The following is a 15448-nucleotide window of genomic DNA, read 5'->3' on the forward strand; positions in this document are numbered from 1 at the left end:
TCTCCATCATGACTTAGTAAAAATCTTGGTAAGCAGTTAGACATCTTTTTGAGCATAGAAAACAGACAATAACAATTACGGTAAATTAAAATTAAGTCACAATAGCTTCCAGTAAATATTTCAGTTTCTCAATGTTTATACAGGTAGCCCACAACTTATGACTTTTCATTCAACAACGGTCCAGAATTATGACGGACGTGGAAATACTGCAATTCTGGTCTTTGTCACTAAAACATTACACTACCTGTCAAGAGGACTCTCTCATTTCTGGGAGCTGGCTAAACTAGTTGCCTGAAGAGGAAAGGGTTTTCAGGTTTTCAAACCCTAAAAAATTCGACTTTGTTTCTATACCATGAGAGAGAAGCTGAAATCCTTCAGCAAGCAGTTCTTTCAGCCAATACCCATAGACAAGGGGAAACCAAAATCCAAGCAGAGAGTAGAGAGTCAACATAGTAAAATAAGTATGGGGTGCCTTAAGCCCTGATTAGATTTTTGTGTCATTGCACATCAGGGAAAGTATGCATCTGTTATTTGGAGATGATTGCATAACTGTTGCATTATACTTTTGCAAATGTTAATGATCTGCCTAGGAGTACTCAAACAAAGGTTCCAAACAAAAAGTAGGATCAACCATTCAGTATGCAGAATGAGTACCTCCACACAGTGAGTAGCCGAAATTTGAAGGCGTGCACATCAGCTTGTCTGCAATTGTCTGCAACCTGAGCCTGGATAGCTCAGCAGACTAATGCATTGTAATTTAACTCCAGCTGTCTGCAATTAGTAAGTTCGAATCTTGCCAGGCTCAAGGTTGACTCAGCCTTCCATCCTTTCTAAGGTAGGTAAATTGAGGACCCAGTTTGTGGGGGCAATAAGCTGACTTTGTAAAAATATACAAAAGTATGAAGGCTATTGCTTAACGCATTGTAAGCCGCCCTGAGTCTCCGGAGAAGGGCGGCATATAAATCAAATAAAAAAAAAAAAACCCTATGCTTACCCATCAACCTCTTCACAGCATAGGTATGCATTGACGTCTACTCTGTTGCAGATGAGTCTAAATCAAGGTTCAGAAGAGGGGAGGAGGCCTTTGGAAGGCCCAGAGCATATTGCACGTGAGCGTCTGGATTTTGGGAGGGAGGATTTTCAACTCTGACCAGAGCCTCCCAGGGTCTCCTCTACCTTACCCTCTTACAGTATCTGGGACTCTGTCCACTTAATAACCTTATCTGGGACTCTGTCCACTTAACAACCACAACTAGGAGTTCAGTTGTTTGGTAAAGCAATTACGTGGTTAACTTACAAATGCTTCACTCAACTACCATGATTTTAATTCTAGTTGTCATAAATTGAGGATTACATGTAATTATCCACCATTACTAAGAAGACAGGAGGGAAAAAAGAAATTGCTTTATTTCCATTTGACTTCCCACTTCACTATCCACAAGTAAAAACATTTATTTATTTTATTTTATTTATTGGAATTTGTCAAACAAAAATGAGAACAAGAATAAGAGAATAAAAGTACAATGACAGGGACAATAAGCATGTTAGTGCACTTATGCATGCCCCATTTACTGACCACTTAAGTATGACATAAGGTCCACAGAAATCAATTTGTGACTGAAACTGTGAAAATTTGTAGCTGAGAATCAGGTAGGGCAATATCATGGTTGTCATTGGCAAGAAGCCAGAATCCACAGTGAACACTGTTTAAATTTCCATCTCTGCTTCATTTGAAAGCTCCAATTCAAAATCAACTTGCCTCTGCAAAATTTATTTTGTCGTTTCCCCCTCCCCATCCTCAAGCACTAGCAAGACATTACATATCTATTGCAACAAAACTGTCTCTGACAACTTTGCAACCAATTATATATCCAAGACTATTTTTCATTTTCATTTCAAAAAAGAAATGACAATTTTTGGTTTAATATTAAGGCACCAGGCTAAAAAAGCAGGAAACTGAGATCTAATCCAGTCTTAGTCATGAAAGTCAGCTGGGTTACCTTGGATCAGTCACTCTTTCTCAGTCCAATTCACTTCACAAGTTTGTTGTTATGAAGAACAACAATAGGAGGAGTATTTAGGTATGTTTGCCAACTTGCACTACTTTTGGAGTAATAAAGGCAGGATAGAAACAAATAGAACTGCTGCCATGTATGGTGAATTACTTTTGAAAAAGAATGGAATTCAGTTTGTGATACAATATGGTTGGAAGAGATCTACCTCACAATTATTCTGGTCTAGATCACTTTTAATGAAAGCAAACATGCTTTTCTCTTATTAGTCCAATCATTTTACAGTAATATTTCATTATAATTCAGTCTGAATCACTGTCAAAAAATTTTTCAACTCTGGACCCTGAAAGCTCTAACTAAAATAATACTTACCATCTCCTGGTGGAAGTCCCCGCTCTTTTTTTTCATCACATTTATTGCATTCACTGAAGTAAAGTAACATAAACATATCCAAAAGGACCCATACCAATGAAGTGGCCAGGACCACCTTGCAATATGCAAATTTCCTCATGACACTTTTAACTTTAATATATACTTATTTTTATATTTGTTTTAATAGCACTTCTTGGATCCCACATCCGCCATCATATTCTACATCTATGGAAAAAGGAGGAAAATATTAAATGAGTGGAATAAAGCATTACGCTCAAAACAAGATGAATTAAAAGGTATCTAATTTTTACATATTACACAAAAGTCCTCTGAATAGGGCAAGTGCATGAAGTATTCCAGTTTTACTTTGAATGTGAAACTTAAATCAATATAAGGCCATTCTCAATATTAGTAACTACTCAGAATAAAACAACCTGTAATTTCATTGTGAAAGTCAGTAATTAAAATGTGATTTTGGACTTCCAGGGAAGAAAACTGAAGATGGCTCTATGAAAAACAGAGTTGAAGACTATCAATTCTTAACAAAATAAGGTTTAATTACAATTTTAAGAACTAAAAAAGGTTTTTTAAACAAACAGCAAAAATCAATACAAGTAAACCTTTATTTACAACCACAATTCAGCCCCAAATTTCTGTTACTAAGCAATAAAGTTGTTAAGTGAGTTTTGCCCCATTTTACGATGCTTTTTGCCACAGTTGTTAAGAAAATCACTAGAGTTAAGTTAGCAAAATGGTTGTAAAATGAATCTGGCTTCCCCATTGATTTTGTTCGTCAGAAGATCTCAAAAACATGATCCGAGGACATTGCAACTGTCATAAATACAAACCAATTGCCAAGCATCTGAATTTTGATCACATGATCACGGGAATGCTGCCATGGTTATAAATGTGAAAAATGGTCATAAGTCACTTTTTTCAGTGCCATTGAAACTTAGAACTGTCACTAAATGAATGGTTGTAATTTGAGGACTACATGTATTTTGATCTTAGAAAATTACAAACAGACTGAGGATCCAAATAAACTTGAAATAAGAATTCTGAACTAATTTTAAAGAATCTTTCCATAGGAAAATACTTTTGTTTTGAATTTTCTTTAAAAAAAATTGGACATTAGAAGGAACTAAAGATCATAATTAAAGTAGAACACTCAAACTTAATTTACAATTACAGAATGAAGCAGAAAATATTTTAATGTTGGACATAATGAAGGATATTTCTGAACAATGGGCCTAAAAGTTTATTTTAAGACTGTGTTTAAAAGATGTCATGGAACAAGTTCTACTTGACATTAAAAAAAATTAAAAAAACAAAAAACAATGGCAGCCATTATGGTGACTTTTTTGCGCCTGGGCATATGCTATCCTTACATATTTAATACTAAGCTAAAAAGGAGAACTAGTTTGGTGTAGTGGTTAAGATGTAAGGCTAGAAACCAGGGGCTTAGTAGGGAGCAAATGAGTAAGCTGATAACTTTTGAAGATCCATGATGTAAAGTTCAAGTGAGAAAAGGAAGGGGCTGGGGTCATACTGAAAAAGCAGTGTTATAATGCAAGTCCTATTCTTTTTCTTAGATATCAGAATGCCAAATATCAACTCAAAAGGGAGATATTTGCAATACAATGTCATAAAACTGCTATTGTCATTAAACAGATAGCCTTGGGCACATAATGGTGTTTTCAGCTCCCCTCTGTTAGTTACTGTTTCAATCTATGCAAAATATTGATACGTGTATAGTAATGTGCTTGCATTTCATCGTTGGATGTTCTGATGACACAATGGATAGGTTAGTATAAATTCTTTTAAATTTGAGGTAAACAATATCTTGCTATCACTTCAAAATGATGAGTTTTCTTTTACTTACAATGTAGTAACATAACCGGGGGAGGGGGGGCAGCTAATTATAAACTTATTGATATTGTTAGTTATACTTGTGGATGATCTCTGGCAAGAACAGGATGGTGATAGTGGCAACATCCTTGCTGTTCTGGACCACTCAACAACCTTTAATATAATTGACCATGGTACCTTTTTGTGTTGGCTACAGGGGCTGGGGCTGGGCATCACAAGTCCAGTGCTGGGTCAGCTCAGTTCTCCACAACCAAATGATGTTGATGGGGAGTGAGAGATCCAGCCTATGGCCGCTCTTCTGGGGCATGCCACAGGGCTCTGTTCTCTCTCCACTCCTTTTTAAGATCTACATGAAGCCATTGGGTGAGATCATACATTACTATAGACTGAGGTATCATTAGTATGTGGATGATATTCAACTTTATATCTCTAGCCCTAGAGAATTAAAGTGATGCTGTGGCTGTCCTCTCACATTGGCTGAAGGCTGTGGGGGCCTGGATGGGGACAATAAGCTTCAAATGAACCCTGGCAAGACCTAATGCCTTTGGATGCATGGACTCTCAACATCTGGGACTCTGATATCTTTAGCTAATAGAGTGGCACTACCCCAGGCAGACCTGTCCACAACTTGGCGGTTCTCCTGGGCTCGCAACTCCTGCTCGAAGAGTAAATGACAGTCATGACTAAGAAAGCTTTTACACAACATCTTATCCCTCTGAGGTGAGATTGGCTCCCACCTTCCTGACCATCCAAAAGAGCCGGAAGACTTGGCTCTGCTGGTTGACTTAGGGCCCCAATGAGGGAGTACTATAACTGGAGATGGTTAATCAACTAATAGCAGTTCCCACCTCCCCTCATACATTCTGCTCTTTTTCTCCTTATCTTTAAGTTATAATGTATATTTCATTATGACTTTATTGTGATTTCACAGATTTGTATATATATTTATTATTTTATTTTGAAGTTGTAAGCTGCCCAAAGTTGCCTTGCAACAAGATGGGCGGCAAACAAATTTATTAAATAAATAAACTAATGACACATAAGTAAATGATGTATTTTTCTTTTTAAAACAATGAATTAGTAAAACTCCTGCATACTATACTTAATAAGAAAACAATCATTCACTTCATTAAAAGTTTCTTTTTCTTTTTGCATAAATACTAAATATTTCTATTTTTTTCCTTTTCCTTATTTTTCTCTGTTTAACTGTGGATTGTGGTCTCCTCTGTTAATATTCCTCCAAGTTCTTAGCTTTCCAGCTACCTTCGCTATAAACAAATGTTAAATTAATCTTTTACTTGTATTCTATCATACCAATAAATTGCTGTTTCTTTACAGAAGTAAAAAAAAAAAGAAATTGTTTCTCAATGTAGAAATAAAAGAGTAAGGTAGGCTGTCTATATTTGAAATTAACAAAAGAGAATGAAATTATTACAACTGAGAGTCTTATTACTTCAGTTCTTCATTGCCTCCCCTATAAGTCAATGCAGTAATATCTTATGCATATTACCCCATATTGAGCTGCTCCACAATTCTTTAATTTAAAGAGAAATTTTTACAGAGAAACGTGCAGGAGAGATATACAAAATTTGTTAGCGTCAGACATTCTGTTTCCTGCCGAACATGCTCATGAACCATGAAATTTCAGGAGCATCCAGAGGTTTCCATAATTATATGCTCCAACCAAAAGTGGTTCAAGCCATTCTAGATAAAGCAACCATTTTGTGGGGCTGTGTCCTTCACTTTTAATTGCTTCTGGTTTAGATAATCTGCTTTCAGAATCCAATGAATCAAACCATAATAGTATCTTCCAGAGAGAGATGAAACATTATGGAGTTCTCTAGAACATTCCCTTCCTGAAATCAATGAATTTGTCACCAGTGTACGGAATATAAATATTAAGTTTCAAGTTATAAAGTTTATCTGAGTTCTAGAGAGAGTTCTTTCTTCAATATGCCTCCATCTTTTTTTTTCTGCCCAAGAAAGGACATAAAATTATTTCAAGCCTGTCTTGTGTTGTCCTAAACTGTTGGCTGTTTGAACAGAAACTTGAATTTGTTTTTCAATGCCATTCTGCTGAAGGTGATCAATAAGATGCAAGGCACTGAAACCAAGGTCCCACTAGAGCATGGTGTCAAATTCACCACATCACATTTGCCGGTACATGACGTTACGTGACATTTTGCCCCTTTGCGGAACTAGGGTGGATGTGGCCTGAACATGACGCATCCAGCCGCAGGGCCACCAGTTTGACACCCCTACACTAGAGTAACAAAAGTATAAGATCGAAGATTGCAAGGGGGGAAATGAATTTGCCTCTTTTTGAAATCTATAAAGCAGCATAGAATGTCTAATTTTGTGGAAGAACTATGCCTTGTTAAAACTCACATCAATTCAGAGTCTGCTGGAGTGCATACCTCTTGAAAAAAATGAAAGATCAAGGCAAATAATTAAATGGAGATTAATTTGTAGAAGCTATTATAATATTCATATAATTCAGAATTTTAATAATAATTAAAATAATTAAAATTTAATTTTAAATGTTAAGCATTCTGAGCATTAAGATTAACATTAAGATAAATTCTGTTCCAAGAAGAAATGTTATGATGTTTCTACAATCATTCTAGAAGTGACCCAAGCTTAAAATATTTGTTTTGAACTGAAATAGAATTGTTTTAGGCTTGAAATATTTTTGAAATGATCAGAAAAAATCCAGTAACTTCAGATCAGCCAATTTTGAACACATAATGTCTCAAATATTAAATATTTACATGCCTCTACAATTTGAAATGGCTTACTCCGAATCATAACTTTATTGCTAAATTCTGTTTTATTAATCTAGGTTTTAGAATCAGTAATAAAAATTGCAAGTATGCCAAACCCTAATTGCATACAGTATATATATGTGCCAAAGAATGTATAGTATCATAGTCCCCAAAATCCTCAATGGCCAAAAACCTGCAAAATCAATATTTAAGAAAACTTAATTTTAAAAAAATATTTAAATTATTTTGTTGTTCCAGCATAATATAAAAAAATACTATGACAGCACAAATCTGAAAAGATTAGTCCAATATTGTAAACTCTCACCTTAAACCAAATAATATTATTGATTACAAAACAGTAAGTATACATAGTAGAAAATTATTTATTAGCTTTTTTAAACGCACCTTTATTACTTTATAAATAACTCAAGATGACATATTTTCCTTATTAAAAAAACACAGTTTGATGCCAGGTATTAAAAGAACATCCTGCATATAAAAGGCTAAAAAAACCAGAAAAAGTAATATATAATTTCTTTAATATATTGTTACACTAACAATATATTCTCTTGTTTTATAACTATTAAATGTTATATTATATTAATTAAACTAATGCAAAGTATAAAAAAGTAAAAAGTGCAACAATAAAATAAAAAATAAAAAGAAGTTACTTCCCCCTTTCTCACAGTAAGTATAAACTGTAATAACTTATCACAATTTCTTAAAACACAACAATGACTCTCTTCACCCCCATAACTCATCTCATTCTTTATAAACAAATCTTTAAAATCTCATCATCCATCCATTCCGCAAAAGTCAATTAAGTATTACCAGAAATAACTACCCATCTATTATAAGCTTAATTTACTGGAACCACATAAATTCCTTCTTTTTAAGTTTATATCTTATTATTAAATATATTCCCCATACCTCTTCATATCTATTCAGAAAAATTCAATAAAAGTTACCAGGGATAACAATACAACTGTTTAACCTTAATAGAGCAAATGAATTCTTTTCCAGGTATCATTTATATATGAATAAAATCTATTTAAATTTCATTATCCCTTCCTAGTCAGAAAAAAGTATTAAAAATCCCCAGAAATAACAATATTTCCATTGTAACCATGGTCAAATAAACCAATTTTATATTCTTTCCCCTTGCCCCCAACTTAGCCTTTAGCCATCTCAAATAGTGTCCAACTACTTGGGATTTTTTTTAATTATTTGTTTCTTCTCACAGAACTGACTAACATTAGGAAATCCTTTTTGTAAATCCAACATCAATAAAATCATTCAATACAATTTTTGGCCTATTATTTACCATTATCAAAACACTAATCATTTAAATCAATATCAATATGTATGCATTGTTAAAAGATTCTGCATAATCAGATCAAGTTCAAGTATATCTGTATTTTAATTATAATCTTTATTTGATTCTACTGCTTTCTAGTGTCCAACCTTCAAAGACCCATCTTATCATGCTGTTTTTCTTCTAAATGCAAAAACATGAATACTTCCCCATGGGAAGAATTCTTATACAGTGGTACACTGGTACGCAATTGCTTCAAACTCGTTGAATTTTATACTCAACACATTTTAACATGAAAATGTTGTCCCAGTACTCAATGTGCTAAGTACTTGAGTATGTTTGTTTGGTACTCAATGTAGTACAATAGGAAGAGGGGGACGGACAAGAAGTTGACCATGCAAGGAAGATCATTGCAAAAGAAGTGAGCAGTGGCTGTAAGGGAAGATAGAAATTTGGCCATGCTGACCATCCACATCTTATCTTAAATCTCTTCTTAATACATAATACATAAACAGTATCACTATCAGCCCTTAATTCCTAATTTCTTACAATAACATCAATTATCTTATTTCTTCATTACAGCATATATTTTTCAAAATCCCCATCCCACTTTTTAACATCTCTGTTTTGTCTCTTAATTTATTTTATTTATTTATTTATTTATTTTTCAGATTTCTATACCGCCCTTCTCCTTTCGGACTCAGGGCGGTGAACAGCCAAAGTAAAACATTTGTACACAAAAGTTAAAATAGATTTAAAATAATTAAATAAAGTTTGGCCCATAATTTAAAACATTTCAATTCAAAACCAATATCAAATTTTAAAAACCCACCATAAAATCAGGACAGCCCGGCTAACTGAAAAAAATAGGTTTTAAGGGCCCGACGAAAAGTCCGGAGGTCTGGGATCACTCGTATCTCTGGGAATAGATTGTTCCAGAGGGTAAGTGCCACCACAGAGAAGGCTCTCCCCCTGGGGGTTGCCAGCCGAATTGTCTGGCCGACGGCACCCTGAGGAGGCCCTCTCTGTGGGAGCGAACTGGCCGGTGGGAGGCAATTGGTGGCAGAAGACGGTCCCGTAAGTACCCCGGCCCTAAGCCATGGAGCGCTTTAAAGGTGATCACCAACACCTTGAAGCGCACCCGGAAGTCCACCGGAAGCCAATGCAGCTCGCGCAGGAGAGGAGTCACATGGGAGCACCCCGTCACTCCCATAATCCCCCGCGCGGCCGCATTCTGCACCAGTTGGAGCCTCCGGGTGCACCCCATATAACTTGTCTTCATAATTAAACCCAATTGCCATTTCATATTTCATCTGCTATTCTGTTTTGAATGTTTTGATGATATACATCATCATATTTTCTTACATTAAAACTCTTTAACTTAATTGACCATCCACAATTAATAATATTAATACAGTTCCCTTAAATGTACTAATATATACCTTATTTCCCTTCCTCCTTTCCACTATTCTTCCCCTCTTTAACCATTTTTTCTTGGTCTCTCCAAAATTCTACTTCTTAATAATTTACTCCTTTCATCCCATTCTTTTAACTACTTCTTTTTCTTTTTTTTTTCTTTTTGTATTTGTTATATCTTTTCTCCTGAATCCTTTTTCTCACTTTTAGATATATTACTCGAGTAATTCTCCCCAAGCATTCTCCTAGTCTCTTTCCACTATTTTCTTCTTTTCCCTTTGATTGATTCTTTTTCAGGGAATATTCCCATCTATCCACTCTTTTTTTTGCCACTATTAATCCCAGTGAAATCATCTAATTGCTTTTTGCATTCAATTCCTTTTCTTTCAATATTATTTTCTTGCTCCTCATTTATGCTCTTTTTCTGTTCTGTGTGTTCCAGCAAAATTTCTGACTTTTATTACCCTTTAGTGATTCACACATTTTTAAACATCTCAATTAATTCCTCACACATCCAAGACTCCATATTGTCAATTTAAAAAATTGTTAAAGCTTTTGATTTATATTTAATTAAAATTTTAAAGTCCATATAGTCTCTTTTTAATTCCAAATAGTATCCAATTCAAATATTTATCCAGTCCACTCCAAATTGAAGTGGACTGGATATCTTATCTTCCACCACCATTGAAAGTTGGAACCAAGCAGTTCAAAAAAAAAAACAAGCACTCCTTAAAAATTCTCAGTTTGCGGGTTATCTTTTATTAGACAAAGTCACAGCTATTATTTTTTCTTCTATCTTCCAAACAATATTGCAGTATTCTCTTTCCACCAGCAGATGTCTCTCTCAAATCCACAATATTCTCAGACCAATTAAGTATCAAAGCTGTCAAAAATATTTTAAATCCACATAAAGTATACTTTTCCTCGGATTTCTTTTTGTTTTATTATTTTTAGTTTCTCCAACTTCAATTTTAAATCCACTTATAAAATTTTCTTTCTTGGGCTTTAGTATTTTAACTTCCTCTTTGTTCTTCTCCTTCAAATGTCAAAACTATGAAAAATATTTTTAATCCACTTAAAAAGTACTTTCCCTGAGGTTTCTTTTACTTTTATTATTTTTAATTTCTCCAAATCCAATTTTAAATCCAGTTGTAAAATTTTCTTTCTTGGGCTTTGGTATTTTAACCTCCTCTTTGTTCTTCTCCCTCCATTTACTTTCCCAAGTGCCAATTAGCTACTCATGTCCGCTCTGGGACACCTTTTAAAGTTATTAAAATTTTTCTTTTTTACCTGTGAGTTAGCCAATCATTCACCCAGTACCAGCACTCCATTCAGACACCATTCCTGCACAAAAATCTTGGTCCTGTTGCCCCAGCTTCAGAGCGGTCATTTTTCAATGGCCACCACTCCCACCGCCGGTTCAAAGAGCAGCCTCTGACCTTTCGAGGAACTTGCCTGTTCCTCTTGGTCATCTGAGGCACCTCTCCTTCTTCACTGTCCCTACAGAATGGTTCCAGTCCGAAGACCCCCCCAACAGCGGTTTGTCTGGCTGGATTTTCGTGGAGCTCATTGGAGCCCACTATTTTTCAAGATGGTCTCATCATAGCATTTCCAGTTATTCTCCTTTCAAACCAACTCTTTGCTGTTAATTCTGAATTTAAAAAATATTAAACTCATCCTTAAAATTTCTTTCAGAAAGGATTGAAAGATACTTTAGAAGACACTCAAGATTTGGAAAGATCTTGACATAGAGAAATGAGCCCTATCAAAATGCAGTTCAGTAGTGGAAAAAGTGAGGTCCTATACTTAGGCAGCAAAAGCCAAATGCACAAGTATAGAAGAAGTACCTGGCTCAACAATAGTAGCTGTTCGAAAGGGTTAAGTGTCCTAGTGGATCATCAGCATGAGCTTGCACTGTGTCACAAATGCCAAAAAAGCCAATACAGTTTTGAGCTGCATTAACAGAGGGCTATCATCAAGATCATGAGAAGTGATAATACAACTCTATACTCTACTAGTGGGGCCAGACTTGGAATTCCAAGACCAGTTTTGGTTCTGTGACATGTTAGCTGTCTTTCAGTACTTGAAGAACATTAATAGAGACAAGAGGGTTGATGTATTCTCCAAAGCACCTGAAAGCAGGACAAGAAGCAACAGGTAGAAGTTCATTAAACGACCCTCCATGGAATTAAGGAGAAATTGTTGTGGGTACTGCATTGCTGGTGGTTTTTAAGAAAAGATTAGATAGCTGTCTGGAGTGATGTAAGTTTTCCTGCCTTGGACAGGAAGTCAGGTTAGAAAGTCTCTAAGGTCCCTTCCAACCCTATGATTCTATAATTTCAGCTGTAACATCCCTGCTTCTTCAGATACATCTTTAGTTTGTAATGACCTCACTGGAAGTCAGCAAAAATCAATTTTCTCACCCTTAACTTTTATTCTTTAATTTCAGAATTTTTTTTCAAACCAATTTTAATTTACATGAATTGGTAAGTCATCAATCTCAATTGAAATAGCTGCCAGTTTTCAGTTAACTGGCAGACAATTAGAACTGAGGAAACCAAAAATTTTAAACACAAAGTACAATATTGTTACAGACATATAATTAAAATAAAGTACAAGCAAAATAAAACATATTTTCAAAATTGCATTCAAATTGATGAAATCACAAGTGATGGATTTGGTGGACGAATAATGCAAATAAATTCCTGTGGCATTGCTCTCATGAAAAATGTACTTGAAATACAAGTAAAAACTGAGAATCAACAAATTCAGAATTTTGTAAAATTGGGAGTCTAGTACATAAATGAATTCTGCCCATCCATACATGAGGCAAAACTTGTAATTGACTAAAGATGAAATCTTATTTTGTTTAAACATAAAAACTCTCTTATCACTAATGACTATATGGACACAAACCACATTCTTTTTTGGCAGCAATAGGAAATGGTTTACTGCTGTCTTCTCCCAGGATATTTTTCAATTGCCTAGTCCCGTGACGGTGAATCTATGGCACGGGTGCCAGAGGTGGCAGCCAGCGCTCTCCCTGTGGGCACATGAGCTATCACTCCAGTTCAGCTCTGCTGCGCATGTGCACGCGCCTCCCGCTAGCCAGCTGGTCTTTGGGTCTCTGCCGCGCTTGCATGGGGGGCAGGGCACATCTGGAGGACTATGCACATCTGCAGGAGGTGCATATACATGTGCGGGGGAGGTGAGCACGTGGGGGGCACGTGGGGGGGCCGCACACACATTGCATTTTAGGGGTTCGGGCATGCATGCTTTGGACACTTAGTCCCGTAAAGGCAGTGGTGGGATTCAGCCAGTTTGCACCACTTCGGAGAACCGGTTGTTAACTTTCTGAGCAGTTTGGTGAACTGGTTGTTGGAAGAACTCATTAGGGCAGAGAACCGGTTGTTAAATTACCTGAATCCCACCACTAGGTAAAGGTTAGTCATCACTGGCCTAGTCTAATTTACAAGCCCTGGCACTCTCTGTTAAATCTTCTCTTCAAGTTCAAGTGGAAAGTAAATCCTAATGCTTTAAACATATGATTCAGTTTTAAGGACTGTAGCTTTAAACACCTTTCCAAATGCTCCTATATATATTTCCAAGTAAATTTCTATAAAACTAAGCTATCGGGGTAGATTCATCAAGCTCTTAAATATTCCAGAAAAATGAGCTCAAATCTGTGCTTTAACACTTGGCAGATCGCCATTTTCCTTTGCAACCCTCAAATTTCTATATGTGGAGACCATGAAAAAAAAAACCTGAAATACAAAATATGATATAATCTATGATGAGCAGCTCAGGAAAGCTAGATTGTGAATTTATCCATACTTTGACAGATAGATGAAGAGTTCTACATTCTACTGTAACCAAAAAAAAAACAAAAAACAACCCCTCATTAAATCCCTGTCAAAAATAATCATACAATGCTTCTTGGTATATTTAGAAGCACTTGAGCCTGCCTTTTTTACTGTGATGAAGAGGTAAGAAACACATTTAAAAGGAGACTCCTACAGGGGAATAATGCAAACAAACTCACCTCCATTTAAGTTTCACTCTGCCCAAGAGGATCTGTCGCCAAGAGGCGACTTCGTCGCTGCTATTCCGCCAAGTAGTATTTCCAGGCGGTGGGCAATAACGGACCCAAAAATTATTCCAGAATCAGCTGTCTCCAAAATTTGTAAACGCCAGGACTAAACATAGGTTTCCCCTCACAGGTCGTGTCTCGCTCTCTCAAATGCCATGGGGACTTGGGGAGCGCAACGACTCAGAGAGAAAGAGAGAGACGGAAGACGACCGATCACCTCCCATTAACTAGGATCGGCTCAGAAAGGGTGCTGCACACCTACACTGGCTCCTTCGGTACCATCCGAACATCACTGTCCCCGACAAGGCGCTTGCCCAGGCCTCACCGTTAACTCAGATTCCTTTTCTTCAGAGCCACTTCTCCTTAGGTGGCAGCCACTTGCTTCTCGACCAGAGGGCGGGAGAGACGTTGACGGTCCCACCTTAAGCAGCACGTTTGTCAGCTCCGACAGCTCATCGCCTTGAGAGCAAACTCACCGTTTTCAGAGTCACTGAACCCAACCTGCAACGCCTCCTGGCCGCTTGAGAGAACGTCTAATTCCCGCCCACAATGACCGGATGTGCTGGTCACGTGATCCATCTCGAGCGGCTGTCTCTGAAGAGGGCGAAAGTTGGGAGAGCCGGCAGCCCGAGCTGCAGATTCGTGAGAGCGTATCATAAGGGATCCTATCCGATCCTACATTGACTATCTTAGGCTAAAACTACACCAAAGAGAACTGCTTAATAGAAGAAAAGTATTTATTTTCCCTCCATTATTGAAGATTACACTATTTGAACCATCCTGAAGACGGTTTCTTTTAATTACATGGGCACGTACAGGATTCCAAAACTAGATTTATCGGATGAAATTCGAAAGCGCCAACTTCTTATGAAGCTTTGTTTCATTCGGCAGGAACAAAATAATAAGAACATCCCGCATTGCCTAGGATACTAGCGGCGAAAGCCAAGGGCGAGTTTACGTGGCATCGCTCGAGTCACTCGAGGAACAAAGCCAGAGTTTTCCAGCGGTAATCAGATTGGTTGTATTAAAGAAAAGGGCGTAGCTAGCAAATACATAAATAGAGTACTACTAAGCTTATCCTCCCTCTTCCCGCGAACACTTGGAGTGCCTGTTTTTTTGTCTAGTTGTGCGCCGTTCAATCATCCACATGAGGTTGGTTTTAGAGGCGACGATTTCATGCTAAACAAATGCTAAATTATAATTGCAGAGTTGGAAGAGGTTTTTATGCTTTCCTCCTTGCTCAGTGCAGGAAATGCAAATTAAAATACTGTATCTTAGGCAGGAAAAGATCAAAGAATACGGGATAGATCCAGAAGAAGATGGACATCGAAGACACATCAAAGACAACACCAGCGTTAAATAACACTGGTTGAAGAGCGAGAACCAGAATTTTCCGGGTTCTTGACACCCGAAGTGTAAAGTGGAAGTAAAGATGTCAGACAGATGGCTCTTGTGCACTGATGATGCTACCTAGTTTGGATAACAAAACATCTTCAAGAAAACAATCTCAGAGAGTATTAAGGATTTGTAATTTAAACCCTAAGATACAAATATTCTCTTTTATCAGATGGCTCTCTAACTCTGCCTGTGGACTCAAAATGAAAAAAAA

At 36.7% G+C, this 15448-nt stretch overlaps 1 protein-coding gene across 5 annotated transcripts in view; it reads right to left on the minus strand.

Annotated features, from left to right (window-relative positions):
- GALNT1 (polypeptide N-acetylgalactosaminyltransferase 1) overlaps positions 1–14818 on the minus strand; it is a 72618-nt gene extending 57800 nt beyond the window's left edge. Inside the window, exons 1-2 of one of the 5 annotated variants that reach the window (XM_034416325.3) lie at positions 13792–14818; positions 2385–2609 (exon numbers count right to left, since the gene is read on the minus strand). In XM_034416325.3, coding sequence (XP_034272216.1) covers positions 2385–2523 — 139 coding nt within the window. In that variant the 5' untranslated portion in view covers positions 2524–2609; positions 13792–14818. The remainder of the gene's footprint in view (positions 1–2384; positions 2610–13791) is intronic. The other 4 variants (XM_087894030.1, XM_034416326.3, XM_034416327.3 and 1 more) reach the window with 4 other exon arrangements.
- Between the last annotated feature and the right edge of the window lie 630 nt (positions 14819–15448).

The sequence above is a fragment of the Pantherophis guttatus genome, chromosome 4 (genome assembly GCF_059756535.1).
Source record: "Pantherophis guttatus breed Tessera chromosome 4, ASM5975653v1, whole genome shotgun sequence".
Lineage (NCBI taxonomy): Eukaryota > Metazoa > Chordata > Lepidosauria > Squamata > Colubridae > Pantherophis > Pantherophis guttatus.